Source organism: Rhipicephalus microplus, chromosome X (genome assembly GCF_043290135.1).
Source record: "Rhipicephalus microplus isolate Deutch F79 chromosome X, USDA_Rmic, whole genome shotgun sequence".
NCBI classification, from domain to species: Eukaryota; Metazoa; Arthropoda; class Arachnida; order Ixodida; family Ixodidae; genus Rhipicephalus; species Rhipicephalus microplus.
In genome coordinates, this window is record NC_134710.1 from 83263660 (window position 1) to 83280973 (window position 17314).

General features: G+C 43.6%; 1 protein-coding gene across 6 annotated transcripts in view; it reads left to right on the plus strand.

Annotated features, from left to right (window-relative positions):
• Nucleotides 1-17314, plus strand: part of Galphas (G protein alpha s subunit) — a 189611-nt gene that overhangs the window by 47008 nt on the left and 125289 nt on the right. For all 6 annotated transcript variants that reach the window (XM_075877234.1, XM_075877235.1, XM_075877236.1 and 3 more), the window contains exons 6-8: nucleotides 262-316; nucleotides 378-451; nucleotides 11499-11678. In XM_075877234.1, coding sequence (XP_075733349.1) covers nucleotides 262-316; nucleotides 378-451; nucleotides 11499-11678 — 309 coding nt within the window. The remainder of the gene's footprint in view (nucleotides 1-261; nucleotides 317-377; nucleotides 452-11498; nucleotides 11679-17314) is intronic.

Here is a 17314-nt window from a genome sequence, read left to right on the forward strand (position 1 = left end):
AAAAAAGTGGTCATATATGTCAGTGCATTAAAAAGTGCATTGAATAAAGACAAATTTATTTTGAAGGAGGTTCTATTCATGCAAGCTCTATGTATCTCATTCTTTCTTAGCCCCTAGTTCATACAAATGACAGAAATGAGGGGTGTACATAATTGGGCACATAGCATGTCAAGTGTTAAGGCAATAGTCATGTTAGGTGGGACGTAGCTATAGGGAGTCAAATGTTATCACTGGCATTCATTAAGTTTGATTTCCCTGCAGTTTTCTGGACAGAGTGGCTACAATTAAGCAACCAGATTATACTCCAAATGAACAGGTAAGTTTGTGTGTATATGATTGGGGGTCTGATAATTATTTGCTTCTTCAAAATTTTCTAGGACATTCTGCGGTGCCGAGTGTTAACCTCAGGAATATTTGAGACGAAATTTCAAGTAGACAAGGTCAACTTTCAGTAAGTTTGCTGTTGATTTTTATTTTGGGTTGGTGGGTTTAGTACAGTAGTGCAGTAGTTTTGTTGTGATATGTTGTTTTGGAATGTTTGCATTTGCTTCAACTTTAACTATAGCTTTCATGAGAACACTTGTCTATTTGACGTACTGTAGAGAGATTGAGAGTGAATGACCATGTTTATGTAAGCATGTGAACACAGAATTGTAATAATACTTGTTGACTAGTCTGTTGGTTGGAGTGGTACAAACCAAGTTAGAGGCGTATAACTACGACGGAAGCAAGTTTGCAGGAGTTATATTGGGGTTTTGTTAAAACATGTTATCATTGAATAGATACCCCATTTTGTCCAATTTTTGCAATGTTTCAATCTCCTATTTTCACTTAATTTTTAAATTTATTAATTTATTTGACAAGTCAGCTAACGAGGCCTCTAGCACCACACCATAATTTCTTCACACAGAGCAACTGCATTAGCAAAAAAAAAAAACACACAAGGAGACTATCACATTGCGAAGAACTAGGAGAAAGCCTATACAAAAGAAAAATTACAAGGCTTCGAAAATGCATTAGATTACGTATACGTATTATTGCAAAGCAAATAAGCAAAAGAGATTAAGAGCGCGATAGTGGCGCAGACACCAGTGTTTCATTTGGGAGCACAAATACTGGCTTTTGTACATGAATAGTCACAAGAGTAGGTACATAAATAACACTTTATGCATACAGATATCAGAAAATGACATAACTAAGTCGCCTCAAGCCTTCAATAACTATATGTGCTCTAAGAAGCACATCTTCGCCTTTTTTCTGAAAGATATGGAAGAAGCATGCATTATCAAAGTTAGTACTTGGGGATGACTTTTTAGTATATTAATGATTTGCCATTTTAAAAGTTATTGACCATAGGTAGTTATAGTTATTGGTTTTAAAAAAATGCGACTTCGTTTGTAAGAAAGAAAGTAATTGGTATTGAATGAGACTTTAAGGCTGTTTTCTGTTATCTTAGTATTTGATTTAATCAGGATTTCTTTTGATGGCAGTACGCTGAATATAGTAAAACAAAAATTGGGCAAAGAAATTTTGCTTGTAAACCTCTCTGTAAAGAATGCAGATTCTAAATATTGTTGGCTGAGAAGTATAAGCAGTATGATGGTACTCAGCATGGTGACTCAATACTGTCATTTCTATTATTTTAACACAGAACACTTGCACAAGTCTCTTGTTTTAAGCTTGCTATAATCAAAATTCAGCCCCTGCAGGCGCGTATGCACAAGCAAACGTTTGGTGTGTGGCAACACCACAGACCCGAGCCAACGGGGGGGAGGGGTTAACTTTTTCTTACGCCTAGCCGTGCGTGGCTTTGCAGTGTCCGGGGAAAAGGGGATCCTGGGGGTTGAGCTGACTTCGGGTGACTGGAGCTTTAAGGCCTCCCCCTCTAACACACCCTTTTGGCTCCGGCTTCACGTCGACTGCACCCCTGAAATCGGCAGTCGCCTTTTTCTATCTCTTTCTCCCTACCTCTTCGTCTTTATCTCTCACTCTTCGTCTCTCCTGCCTACTCCTCTCTTCTGTTTACTTCTGGTTCTTCCTGGCGGCAAGGGTTACCCTCGTGTGTTTACCCCACCTTGGGATGCATCACATCAGGTTATAGTGGTGGTTTACAGCAGACATATGCAAGCAATTTCTTCATGTCTTACAGCGTTTCTTTGTTGGGGTCGTTGGTGGGTGGCTGCCACCGCTACTGAACACAATTCATATTTTATGGCACAAAACTTCCAACTCCATTGATCGCTCTCTGAAGAGGGTACGCATCCAAGCAAGTTTTCAACTTTTTTGACTAAACAAAGACAACTTTCCACGCTACCACGTTATCCATAGTGACACACCAGCAAAACTTGTCAGAAAACTTTCCCTGTTCCTAGTTTCAAGGTGCCTAATAGACATACTTGTAACAGGTTACAAAGCAACGAAAATGGCCTGTGGAGACCTCCTCATTGAAGTCCGAGAGAAGGAGCAATATGAAAGCTATTCAACTTGAAGACTTTTGGGGATGTCCCCATCGCTTTATCAGCACATCGTTCGATGAACACTGTCCGAGGAGTTGTGTCAGAGGAGTTGACTTGACAGATGCCGAACTTCTTGACGGCTGAAAAGAAGAGAATGTAATCAATGTTCAAAGAATTAAGATAAAGCGAGATGACAAAGATCTTCCAACAAAACATGTAATTATTACCTTTGGCTGCAGCATCCTTCCTGAGACACTTGCAGCAGGTTACACAAAGCTCCGTGTTCGACCATACATACATAATCTTCGACGGTGCTTCTAATGTCAGAGATATGGCCACGGCTCGCAAAGTTGTCATGCCTGGCAAACTTGTGCACAATGTGGAGTTTCAGGCCACACCTCGCGGACACCTGCAAATAACCGGCGCACTGTGTCAACTGTGATTCATGCCGCATATTCGTGGTTGTTTTTGTTTTGGAAAAAAGAAAAAAAAAGAGATCATCACATTGAAGGTGAAGGAGAATATCTCTTTTAAAAAAAGAAAGAAGGGTTTCCCCATTCTATAGTAGGTCAGTCTTCTCAACAAGTAGGTCAGTCTTCTCTGCCTACTCACAAACAGAGATCGGAGACTCCAGGGTCTTCAGGTCTCAAGGCCTCACCTCGCCAAGCGAGGCCTAAACTTCGAACAACCAGCTCACACGTGGGGGCATCCATTGCCTCCGAGGAGGCAATGGACACAGCGGTACCCCTGGTGCCAAAAGAACGGCGGGGCTCTTTAGGGCATGCAAAGAAAACAAAAAAGCAAATAATAGTGCCGGGTGATGGCCCTGTTACTTGAATTCTAACTTTCCGCCTAAACAGCCGCTCTCTTTTCGTACACACAGCGCTACATTGCTTTCATCATGAACACACAAATTATACTGTGGAACGTCAGGGGGCCTTCTCGGGAACCTTGACGATGTCCAAGAACTTTTACAGAAATACTCACCAAAAGTGCTGTTCGTACAAGAAGCACACTTAAAATCCAAGAACACCAATTTTTTATGCCATTGTGTTATATTCAGAAAGGAACAGGACAATTCTGTGGTGTCATCCGGTGGTGTGGCCATTATAGTTAATCAAGGCGTAGCATGTACACACCGACCACTACAAACATTCCTTGAGACAATGGCTGTTCGAGGAGTTATTTTGAACAAACTCTTCACCATCTGCTCTTTTTACATACCTCCACAGTACACCTTGAAAAAGATTAATTCCAGTCCCTAATATATGGAACTGCCAGAACCTTATCTGGTCCTTGGGGACCTGAACGCACATAGCAGTGTATAGGGTCATCCTTACTATGATGTGCAAGGTCGTCTAATTGAACGGTTTTTTGTTCTGTTCCGGTGCATGTCTGTTTAAAGGAAAGAACCAACGTACTATTATCTCGCAAACCAAATGTACTCAGCTATAGACCTCAGCATTACATCTACAACTCTTATTCCCCTACTTAATCTGAAAGTTATTGTGAATCCCTATGGAAGTGACCACTTTCCAACAGCTCTGTGCGTACCAAAAGGAAATGAATGTTTTCTACAGGCTCCTAAGTGGCAGGTTGAGAAAGCAGATTGGGAACAGTGTAAGAAAAAAAAATATGCACTTTTAAGCTGGAGTGATATGAGTGCCCTAAGCTTAGATGCAGTTGTCGACTACTTCGCAAAATTTTTGATTGATTCTGCCACAAAGTGTATCCCACGAACTGGGCTGTCCATTAAATGATGTGTCTCTTGGTGGAACAATGATTCTCCTAATGCTAGAGAAAAGCAAAATAAAGCTTGGAGGTTGCTTCGGAACTCACCGACCACTGAGAACCTTGAAAATTTTTAAGAACATAAAATCCCAAGGCAGAAGAACGCGCAGACAGGCAAGAAAGGAAAGCTGGCATAAGTTTTTATCTGCCATCAATTCATATTACACAGGAGGTGAGAGTCTGGAACATGGTAGGTAAGTTAGTCGGACAGCCATCTCATTCACTTCCTCTTGTGAACTCACAAGGCCACAGTTTGGAGGACTGGGTGAACTCTCTTGGGGCGCACTTCGAACAGGTCTCCAGCTCGTCGCACTATACCACATCGTTCCAGCGATACAAAGCAATAATCCAAAAACAAAAACTACAGCGCACTTCCACAAAACATGAACCATACAAGAAACCCGTCTTTGCCGAGTTCCAGGCATTGCTAAACTGCTGCAATAAATCCGCCCCAGGCTCTGACCGAGTGTTATATGAAATGCTAAAACACCTGCCCTCTGAATCACAAAAAGCGCTTCTTGTATAATGCAATTTGGTCTTCCGGCAAGGTTCATTCTACCTGGAAAGAAACCATTATTATTTCTATTTTAAAGAAAGGCAAGGATCCATCATCCGTTAAAAGCTACAGACCATTCGCACTCACTAGCTGCCTTTGTAAACTTTTTGAAAATGATTAACCACTGGATTTTACATTTACTTGAAACAATCTACTGGCCCCATACCACCACCAATCATCTGCTACACATCGAGGTACGAATCCGCAATGCTTTTGTTCATAAACAATTTTTTTCTTTCCTAGATATAGAAAAGGCATGTGACACAACGGGGCGGTTTGGCCTACTGCGAGACCTCTTACGCTTAGGTATCCGAGGTAGCATGCAAACCATAATCGAAAGCTATTTGTCCAATTGCACTTTCCGTGTGTGGGTGGGGAATGTATTCTCTCAGAGTTTGTCCAGGAGAATGAAGTGCCACAAGGTTGTGTCCCGAGTAGCACACTTTTTATTGTAAAAATGAACACCTTGTATTCTTACATTCCACGCAATATGTTTTATTGCACGTATTTGGACGACGTGCAGATCGGTTTTAAGTCCGGCAATCTCGCAGCGTGCGAGTGGCAGGCACAACTTGGCTTAAACGAACTTTCCAAATGGGCAGAGGAAAATGGCTTTCAACTGAATCTGCAGAAAAGCACGTGCTTCTTGTTCTACAGAAAGAGAGGCATTCACCCTGACCCCGACAGCTACTTACATCGTCAATGTCTGTCTGTAAAGTGTGAGCATAAGTTTCTGGGCCTAATATTAGATACTAAACTAACATTTGTACCTTGCATCCAATCTGCAGGGCGCAACAGCTGCGCCAATTTGATACAATTCCCCATTCTTGAGCACCATGAAATTTGGTGAACCATGAAATTTGGTGAAATTGTGCCACGCTACGCCGAAATGCCCAACCAGTTTTGAATTTTTTTCAGTTTTGCTAATTTAAGTGAAAATGGCAGCCACGTTGGCTATTTGCTTGAAGTTTGTGTCATGAATCGATCCAAGCGTGCAGCCCTAACCCTAAACCATGGTGTAAGATACATATCCCCATTAGGTCAGGGGACTCGCGATAAGCGATCGACCAGATAAAGTAACGAAGCCGCGCGTCATCGGTCCGCAGACCGCTGCGCATACCCATCGGCTGGATGAGGCAACTTGAAAACAAAAAAGTGTTGCTGTAGCCACCAACACTTAGCGGGAAATATGAACTTCCTAGTCGGCAACTTTGGCTATGGCATGTTAGCAAATAAAGCTGGAAGCATATGTCGCGTTTCCCGGGTGCAGCACTCGACGGGCTGCGAAAATCGTCATTGCTGGCCAACCGCGTTAGTTGCCATAACAATGGCACATAAAACAATTTTCTATCTTGAAGCTGCATCGTGCTGGAGATAGATATCTGGCGTCACAGGGCCAACAAGCACGCGCTGTTGTTACTTCATCTTGTCGAACTTGCCAAGTGAGACAAGAAGTTGTGTCCTAAGCCTGATCTAATTGCCAAAAAAAAAAAGAGGTGGGGGGGGGGGGGGGGCGAGCGGTGTCTCATGACTTGTTATAACTCAAGCAGAACAACACTGCTTTAACACTTTCGTGACCGTGAGAAATTTGGACATTTTTAGGCAGTCTAGGAATCATTATTATTCATGGTACCTAAAGTTTATCATGTTAATGTTTTAGTATCGAATTGTACAGCAAGGAGTTATCTTTCAAACAAATTCAGTTTTAAACCACAAATTCATCAACAGTAGGAAAAAAACAATTATCAAACGAACAAAAATCATAACATGAACGGAGAAACTTTATAAAGCTATCAGCACTGCTCTGAACAGAATAAGCATAAAGAAAAACCTAAATTTACATTTAGGTTTTACAAAGGACACACCCAAATGTCCTGTAAATACAAGCGCTGTAAATGCAAAAGTTTTTGTGTACAAAGAATAACATTACATATGGCATCTTTCATGCCACCGTGCTAAGCAGTTTCACAATCCACTGAAACACAGGTTTGGTGTGCATGTTTCACAAAAAACATTTGTTTTGTGTTCTCTCCGATAACTTGAGTAGTAAAAAACAATGAGAAAAAGTCTACATATCTCGCGAAGCATCGCACGGCACACCAAAGCACAGTTCCAAGGTTTATTACTGGCTGCCTCCGCGCATGAAACTGCACTCTCTGTGCTGTCGCCGGTAAGTAGTCCCGCCCTAAGAATCTGGACACCCTGGAGATAAGAGCCCCTAACCTTCAGAACACATCAGATCAACTTCATCGACATGTGCCGACTATAACGTAGCCCGAGCACAAAGCTACTACTCTCACCGGCGGATGACCGCGGATGTTCCGGGGCGGTTTGGCGAAGTATCATCGTCCGTGCTGAAATAAGAAGTGTCAATGTCATCTTCTGGGCCTGCACTGTTGTCATCATTTGAAGATTTCAGCCCAGATGCACGAAAATCTTCCGAAATTAGCCGTTTTCGTGAAGCAGCCACACACGATGCTGATGCCATCATTGAAACTACGCATGCTCACCTGCACATAACGAAACTGTCTTTAAAATCCCCACGAGGTGAAAATGAGAAACACAAAAGCAAAAGTGGTAAAATACTTCTTTTTTGGATTGTGTAAGATGTCCGCAAGTGCTCGGGACGGGACAAATATTGAAGTTGTAAATATGAACATATACTATTGATCGAAATAAACCTGGTCACGAAAGTGTTAATCAATTTTCACTGCAGTACACCGGTGCCCTGCAAAAGCGGAATAGTGCGTTTTGATTTTGAAGGGGCTGTAAACACTAATCATTGGACACGGCACATTTTGTTAAACTACTCATGCATGTATACGGCACATAATTGTGAGTACTAGTAGGATCAATGACGTCTGAACAAGTTACTGGCAATTATTTTGAGCGGTCTATGACATTTTTGGCGCCCTAAAAAAGAACTGTGTGCCTGTCTTTATTTTTTCGCTACCCCTATGAATCCCTGAATTTTAAGCTCGTCAGCTTGGCAGATCCACACAGTCAGACTCTGCAAATGCTAATGTGGACGTTATTATTTGCTAAGGGAGGTGGTTCATAATATTAATTGTATTGAGGTAGCAGTGCTGTTACTCACACTCCACTATTTAGGACATGTTGAATGATTTGTACATATATTTGTTTTTTTCTAAATGTAAGACTTATTTTTTATACTGCTCCAAATTTGGTCTTTCGTGATAAAAAATGAATGTTTTGTTCCCCCATAATCTGCTCCAAATTTGGATTTTTGTGCTCCAAAAATAACATTTTGCTGCTCCAAAAATTGCTCGAAATTCTATTTTGGCTGTTGCACCCCTGAATCCATAAAGAACAAATGTTTAAAAACCATGAATATTCTGAAAATGTTGCGACGCACTACATGAGGTAGTGACAAGAAAAGTGCCTCCTTAATCTTCAGAAAAGCTTCATTTGAACATGCCTAGACTACGGGACCGTTGTCTATCAATCTGCCACGCCCAGTGCTTCAAAGATGCTGGAACCTCTGTGTATTCGCCTTTCTACGGGCGCTTTTCATACTAGCCCCGTGGAAAGCCTGTATGTCGGCTCGAACGAGCGGTTGTTACACCTTCAGAGGTGCTACCTATCTTTTGTGTACTTCGTCAAAGTACAAGCGAACAACAAACACCCCTTACATTACACTATCCGTGATATGCCAAGTTTTGTCCTTTTTGACAACCGCCCTGCCATGAAACAGCCCTACGCACTTCGTGTGGGGAGTTTAGCTAAAGAAATGGGTGTGCCACTAAAACACTATTTGGCTGCTCCTGCTCCATATGTCCCGCCATGGCAGTGGCAGCTCATAGACTGTGATATATCATTTGACGATGTTACCAAGCACGCACCTATTGCACATATTCGTACACATTTTTTGAACTCCAGCATAAATACTCATGCCCTGAATTCTTTACATATGACTCAAAGACATGCACTTCGGTGTTCTACGCAGTGGTCGGTCCATCTTTTACAGGTGCCGGCACTCTCCCAACACCAGCATCTTCACAGCAGAAGGCCGTAAAACACATAAAACAACTAAATACGAGTGCAGTAATATACGCATACTCCCTGAGTGTTGTAAAAGCTCTCGAAGCCCTGAAAACATATAAAAACCCCGTCCTAAGTCCTAGTTTCGCTCTACTCACTCCTGTGCACAGTTTACACAGTTAAAAAACATGTTGTGTGCTGGGTTCCGGAGCACCGCAATATATAAGGAAACGTGTTGGCGGACCAGCTAGCTGCATTCGCCTACGAAAACGCTATCAATACATCCGTAGCTATCCGTGTGCTTGACCTAAAACCTTCCCTTAGACAAAAGCTCAGAGCTTACTGGCAGATCACATAAGATACAGTAAAAGCTCGTTAATTCGGATTTCACGGGACCGGAAAAACTGTCCGAATTAACCGAATGCCGAATTAACGAATGAACAGGGAAAACATTTAAAATCAAGCTGCAGAAGCATACCTTTATTTGTTGAAGTATTTTGTAATTGTCGTCTGCGTTTTCGCGCAGATTCCGGCTGACATCACAATTTTTCTTAACTGTTCCAAATGGCCAACAGCACGCAAGCTGTCGGGAGTGTTCAGGCAAGCGTCCTCTAATATTAACAGCGCCTCCGAGACTTCCCGTGAGGTGCGATAAGGTCGCGGCTTTATCTCCTCGCATGATTCTTCGTCGGAATTGTGGTCTTCATGGCCGCCCGTGACATCATTAATAATCTCTTGCTCGGTCAGGAGACCACTCGTGGCGACACCATGATCAATTGCGATGTAGTCCTGAAAGGTCACATCTGTGGGAAGGACAGCATCGAAAGTCGGGCACTCATCGTCGGTGGACTCGGTCGGTGGACTCTGCCGCTTTTTCGGCGTTGCCATCACTGTAGCGCACGATGGTGGTGGCGTGCAAATACGGTCACAATGAAAGAAAAAGAACTCCGCAAGAAGAGATGGTTCCGACATGACAACACAAGGGAAAACGGCGTTGGAGGCGCTGAGTGGAGAAGAAAGAAGACGCCGACGTTCGGTGACGCTGCGATCGCCCCCACTAGTTGATGATGATGGCGATGCCACTCAGGTTTCAGTTTCACTCCAGTGGTGCCAGCGCTGCTTTATCACACTTTTGTGTAGCAGCAGCCGTCAGCATTTGTCCGAATTAAGCGGTGCGGAGCCGAATTTAGACGAAATAACGAAGGTTTGGTCCCATAGATTAACATGCACTTTGGCCGGGACCAATAGAGCCGTCCGAATTATCTGAATTTCCGAATTAACGGGTGTCGAATTAACGAGCTTTTACTGTATACACACACAAAATAAACTATACGTTATAAACCCACGACTAGGCAACTGGCTGCCAGTATCAGTCACGCCATATGGAAGTTAAACTTACAAGGCTTATAATCGGACACACTTACAGTATACATTCGTACCTTCTGTCCGGTGGTGACCCACTTATGTGCGAGTAATGTGGGAAACCACTGACTGTGCTTCATATTTTATTACAATGCAGTGAACTAGACCATATCAGAAAAAAAGCATTTCCCATTACTACACTGAGAGCTAAATAATGCCTCTTTATCCAGCGATGTTTATTGGTAAAAATCCGCTATTTAAACTAAATTCACTCTTGTCAATTTTAAATGATGTTCATTGGTTTCACGTCATCTACCTTGGTATTTCGCAGCATGATTTCTGAATAGAGGTCGCTGTTACGATGGCTACATTACAGGAAGCACTGGCCTCCCTGTCTTTGGCCACAAAGGCTTTGAGCAGGCACACATCTTATGGTCCATTCCTTCCTGATTGTATTTTTGCAACTGTTTGCCGATCATTTTCAATGCACACATTACATGTCATTCTCGTGATTTTAACACCTATATTTTTTACCCGATTTTAGGGCGAGGAATTTTGGGCCTCTATACAGCCATTTAACATAACAATTATTCACCCTCTTAATCATGCACTGGCGCTCTTTGGCCATCAATTGGCCCTTGCGCCAATATGAACACGACATACTAACAATAATCAAAATTCAGCACATGAATTGAAGCGAACAGCATCCTTGCCTTGTTCAGATTCCTTTGTAATCACTTCCTTTCATTTTCTACCTTATTTTTTTGTGCCTGTTGCCGGTGAGCTTTGTTATCAATTCATTAATATTACTAATTAGAAAAGAAGTATTCACAAGTCTGGGTTAGCAGAAGTGCCCAAAATATAAAGTTGTGGTTGTTTACAGAAACCTTCAGACACTGTTTTTATGGGTTTCAGCTCGTCGGCATCAGTGACTCATTTGGTGCTATATGTAGTGGCACCTTTGGTGCTTAAGTATCTGTTAATGTCTATAATAAATGTATGGTGATCATATAATGTTGATTATCTACTATATACAGTTATTTGTTACTAAGTAAGTCATTGTCATCAACACTTACACAGCACATTTATGCTGTAATACTGTGCATTAGTGTTAATAATTTAATACTACCAGATGTCTTTTCATAATTTTAGAACTTTAGATTATTATTTTTTGGGTCTGTAAATGGTTTGTGCCTTACATGTGGTTTTTAACAGTGAACTAAGCACTGAATCATCCGTGCCACGAAGTGTTACTGCACCTAAGTGTTTTGAATCATTTGTTTATAGAGAGGGTACAAATAGCTGCAATCTGCTGTGCTTTTTGCATCCAGCATGTTTGACGTGGGTGGGCAGAGAGACGAAAGGCGCAAGTGGATCCAATGTTTTAACGACGTGACAGCCATCATCTTCGTAACTGCCTGCAGCAGCTATAATATGGTGCTTCGAGAGGATCCCAATCAAAATAGGTTGAGGGAGTCTCTTGATCTGTTCAAGAGCATCTGGAACAACAGGTAAGATATTATTTAAATGGAGTGCATGTTCAATTAAGGCTTATACTTCTAGAACATATATGAGGTGTTTTCAAAAACCTTCGACCCTTCTTCCTTCTCACCTAAACTAATGAAGTGGGCACGACGTCCTTCAGTGACGATATGGAAAGCGTCAGTTGCTGGAAGTTGGCCCATGAGTCGAATGTATAGTGAGCGTTTGTCAGATCCTAGTAAGCTGCAAAATGACAGAACATGAGCAGTGATATTGCATCAGTTCGTCAAAAGCTTGGCGATACTCCAATAGAAACCATGGCAAAATTCAACAGGTTTTCAGTGATGATGCCATGGCCATTTTTGAGATATAAAGCAATGGCTTTGAAGATTGCCACATATTGTCACAGGTAATGGGTATGAGCCATCAACATTAAATGGAATCCCTTGGAAGTGAAGAAAGAAGAGGGCTTTTTGCGTCCTGGTCCGAGGGCAAGCAAGACGTCGATTCGTCGCTGTCTGTTATTACGTTCGCGGCACTAGTGGAGTCTTACGTCGTTGGCAGTCGCGGCATGTGCGGACGTACTGCTTGACTGTCTTCGCGAGGTGGGGCCAGTAGTATGAGCGGCGAATTCTTTCCAATGTGCGCGTGTAGCCAAGGTGTCCGGATGATGGTTCGTCGTGACAAGCATGTAAAATATCGTCTCGAAGCGAGGTCGGCGCAACCAGTAGGTAAGTAGCCTGGGTATGGTCGAAATTTTTCTTATAGAGGACTCCATCCCTGATGCAGAACGAGGCCAGCGAACGTGCGAAGTTTCGAGGAAGGCTGCGTTTTCGGCCTTCGAGGTAGTCAATCAGCGGGCTTAGCTCCATGTCGTCGCGTTGTTGTTGAGCCAAGTCGGTTGCTGACACAGAGGAAAGGAATGTATCGTCCTCTTCAACGTCCGCGTTCGTACTTCCAATTGGTGCACGTGAAAGACAGTCAGCATCAGTGTGTTTGCGTCCTGACTTGTGAATGACTGTAACGTCAAATTCTTGCAGCCGAAGGCTCAAGCGTGCTAGACGACCGGAAGGGTCTTTGAGGTTGGCGAGCCAGCATAAAGAATGGTGGTCGCTAACTACCCTGATTGGTCGACCGTATAAATAAGGGCGAAACTTTGTTATAGCCCAAACAACGGCTAAGCATTCCTTTTCTGTTGCAGAGTAGTTTTTCTCTGCAGATGATAGTGTTCGACTTGCATAGGCGATCACGCGTTCTACACCATTTTGCCATTGAACCAGTACAGCTCCAAGTCCGACGTTGCTGGCATCCGTGTGTAGCTCTGTGGCAGCGTTATCGTCAAAGTGACCGAGTACAGGTGGGGCTTGGAGATGGTTTCGTAGCGTGTCAAAGGCGTGATGCTGATCATGACCCCAAACAAACGGTACGCCGTCTTTCGTAAGTTGATTTGGCGGTTCAGCGATTTTAGAAAAGCCTTTGACGAAGCGTCTGTATTATGCGCAGAGCCACAGAAATCGGCGGAGGTCGCGCTTGTTCGTTGGGACAGGAAATGCGGCAACAGCTTTCGTTATCTCAGGGTGTGGGTGTATACCGGCGTGGTTGACAACGTGACCGAAAAATTTCAGTTCCTCAAATGCAAAGTGGCATTTCTCATGTTTGAGAGAAAGTCCAGCTGTTCGAATCGCCTGAAGAACTGCCTGTAAGCGCTGGACGTGCTGCTCAAACGTGTCCGAGAAGACGATCACGTCATCAAGGTAGACAATACACGATTGCCATTTTAGCCCAGAAAGAACCGTGTCCATCATTCTTTGAAAAGTAGCTGGCACCGAGCATAAGCCGAAGGGAAGGACCTTGAACTCTTAGAGTCCGTCAGGAGTAATGAAGGCGGTCTTTTCGCGGTCGCGCTCATCAACAGATATTTGCCAATAGCCGCTGCGTAGATCCATGGAAGAAAAGTAACGACCATTGTGAATGCGGTCCAGCGAGTCGTCTATTTGTGGTAAAGGATACACGTCTTTCTTCGTGATCTTATTCAACTTTCGGTAGTCGACGCAAAATCGCAGAGTACCATCTTTTTTCTTTACTAACACAACAGGGGACGCCCAGGGACTGGTCAATGGCTGGATGACATCGTCCTTGAGCATCTGCTGGACCTGTTGGCGTATAACGTCTTGTTCTTTTTGCGAGACTTTGTAGGCATGCTGTCGAATGGGTCTCTCGGTAGGCTCGGTGATGATACGATGCTTGGCAAGCGGTGTTTGGTTAACTTTCGAAGTCGTAGCGAAGCAGTCCCGAAATGAGCCGAGTAGCTTCAAAAGACGTTCCCGTTGTGCAGACGGTAGACCCTGGTTTACGTCGAGAGAGCTTGCAAATGTCATGGCGGAATCGTCGCACTACGAAAGAGCAGATAATGTTGAGGGACCAGAGACTTGGCAATATCCTCAAGGTATGCGATCGCAGTGTGTTTGGTAAAATGACGATACTCCTTGCTGAAATTCATGACTAATAGGCAAGCCTGCTTTCTACTGGACTGAACAATACCTCGCGCAACGCAGATTTGTTGTGCAAAAAGTAGGGACAAATTTCCTTTTGCAATTACAGCATCGGGGACGTCTTGGTCACATTCAACGTTGATAAAAAGGCTGCTGCGGGGAGGCAGAGTAACAGATTCGGAGGATACACGTAGGGCAGCCTTCGTTTATGAAGATGTTGACAACTGGCTTGACCACTTCGATCGAGTTGCCAACATCAACGAATGGGATGAAGCTCGCAAGCTGCGGAGAGTTTACTTTGCGTTAGAAGACTCTGCCAAAACGTGGTACGAGAATCACGAGTGTTCCTTTGCAACGTGGCATGAGTTCAGCCGACAGTTTCGTGATGCATACCACAGCACTGAAAGGAAAGAGAGAGCGAAGCAGGCTATCTTGTCTCGGAACCAACGACCCAACCAGAGAGTTTCGATGTTTGTCGAGGACATGCTTCGACTCTTCAAGCGTGCTGACCCTGCAATGTCCGAGATAAAGAAGGTGCGGCATTTAATGCGTGGGGTAAAAGAGCAGCTCTTCGCCGGACTCGTGCGCAATCCCCCGACGACTGTGGCAGAGTTCATAAATGAGGCAACCACAATGGAGCGTACTCTCCAGTGTCGGTCATCACAGTATGAACGCCACGACGTGACTCCTGCTGCATGCTTTATCGGGGCTGACAGCGAGAGGCATGCCCTCGCAGAGTTCATAAGAAGCGTCATATGGGACGAGCTGCGCCAACTCCAAGCAACGGGACCCCAACCACCCGTAAGTGCTCTCGCAGACTTAATCCGAAATGAGATCCGACAGGTGGTCACCCCACTCGCGCCAACAAGGCCTGAGGCCCCTGTGCTGACTTATGCGGCGGCTCTGCGATCTCCTGCACCACATGGCCCTGATCCCACCATGGAGACAATGGATCAGGCTAGCCATCGATTTCAGGGCACCTCTTCGACTCCGCCACCCGCCTCAAGGTTGCCGAGTGCACCAACTTATCGTCCGTCTGGATCGCGGCAGAACGCCACAAAGGCCAGCGTGTGGCGTACGTCAGATAACCGTCCACTCTGCTACCACTGTGGCGAAGCGGGTCACGTTTACCGTAATTGCCAGTACCGCCAACTTGGTCTCCGTGGCTTTCACCCCGATGCTCGGTGCCCGCGTTAGAGTGAGCGTTCCCGCGACATTCCCGCGACATTCCCGCGTTCCCGCGAAAGTGACACGGAATGTACATGGTTACGGGCCAGCAAGCTCCTCGCCTTGGTCAACGCCCCATTTCACGATCACCATCACCTCCACCAGTGCCGCGAACGTAATAACAGACGGCGACATATCGACGTCTTGCTTGCCCTCAGACCAGGACGCAAAAAGCCCTCTTCTTTCTTCACTTCCAAAGGATTCTACCTAAAGTTGATGGCTCATACCCATTACCTGTGACAATATTACTAGGCAATAAAACGTGTTGAAGCCAGCTCTCAATAAGTTGAAATGAAAATGCCATTAAGTGTGGACTTTCCCCATAATGTTCCATCTTCTTATTGTTCAAGATTTGTGAACAAGATAGGAGGTAAACATTGTATCAGTACATTTCATCTTTTGTGATGGTGTATGGCAAAAAGAACTGTATCTGTGGGTAGCAACAACTTCGTAGTTCGATCATAATGCTTCTACACATCTTATTCAGGCTTTCTTTATCAAGCACAACTTTCCTATTATTTGTCAGGCTCACTGCTCTGCCGACATGACTTATGTCTTCCAAGTTGACAACATATGGAAGAAAAAGACAGATGTTAGTTAGAAAAAGATGTCATGTGGAATGTAATGAGTTGGCGGACAGCCCTTCCAAAAAGTGTCCCAGAAATGTTTCTAACAATTTCGGGAGCACTAAGAGAATATTGTGCATTGCCAAGGAGACAATATCTTAAAGAGGCTCAGGGTTTCGTACCTTCTGAACTGTAAATGCACTCCTACTGATCAAAGGTTCAACATGTTCTGCTGACCAAATGTTCGAACACAGCTCTTTCGAACTCACTGAAGGCAAAGGGCAATTAATTTCAAAGTGAAAGATTATTGTATGACAATGTATCAAATGGCAATGTTATTAATAGCAGTGCCTTCCTTAAAAATTGTTACACAATATTCTAATTGTCACACATGATGTGCGTCATTTGTGAAATGATCCTGATGACGTGGGAGCATCTGACTACAATTAATCACTAGTAATCAAATTAGCTGCAAAAAATGCTTTCCATGCATCAAGAGACGTAATAAAATTCTACTTGTCTGTTTCTCTTTGATTTATAGAAAAAAGAACTGCATGGTTTACTATGAGGAATGGCGCGAGTGGTTAGAAAATTCAGTGACATCTTAAAGTCAACTTTCAAGTGCGAGTGGTTTATAGTGCCCTAATGCAATGCAGACCATAAAACGTGTTTTTTATTTTAAAATTATCGGTTCATTGGCCCAAAACTAGCACTATGAAGTTTCTGGACCGCTATACAGGGTGTCAGATGTAACATTGGCCAGAGTTTAAAAATAGGCTGGAACACGTAATTTCGACGGGACCAAATGCATGTTTGTGTTCTCAAATATTGTTTAATTAGAGATGTTCAATTAACTAACCTTTGAAGGTTATAATGACATGCTTCCCTCGCACCGGTTCATGACAGCGATAAGCAGTCACAGTGGTTATCCATTTTGTGGCCGATAGCAAAACTTGTTCATCGTAAAGCCACCACCATCGTAGAAGCCCTGCCAAAACAGCACAATGGGGCAAATGCTATGGTCGTTCGTACGCGGAACGTTATAGAGCACTAGAATCATCGTGCGAACTGACGCACGAGCGGGTTTGTCACGTGGTATTTTTTTGTATTTCAGAAAAACATTAATATTGATTAGCAGAAAAACACTAATATCTAATAGATATAAAGTTCAAAGCTGTCTAATTCGACGTTTTACAAACCGATCTACAACTTTCTTATTGAAATTTTTTATCCATCATTGCTTCTTGAAAAGGTAATTAATTAAACACATCTAATTAAACAATATTTGAGAATACAAAATATAGTCCAACTCCAGGCAACGGTAAGCAACATGCATTTGGTCGCTAAAGTTACCTTGGACACCCTGCATTACCAATCAAC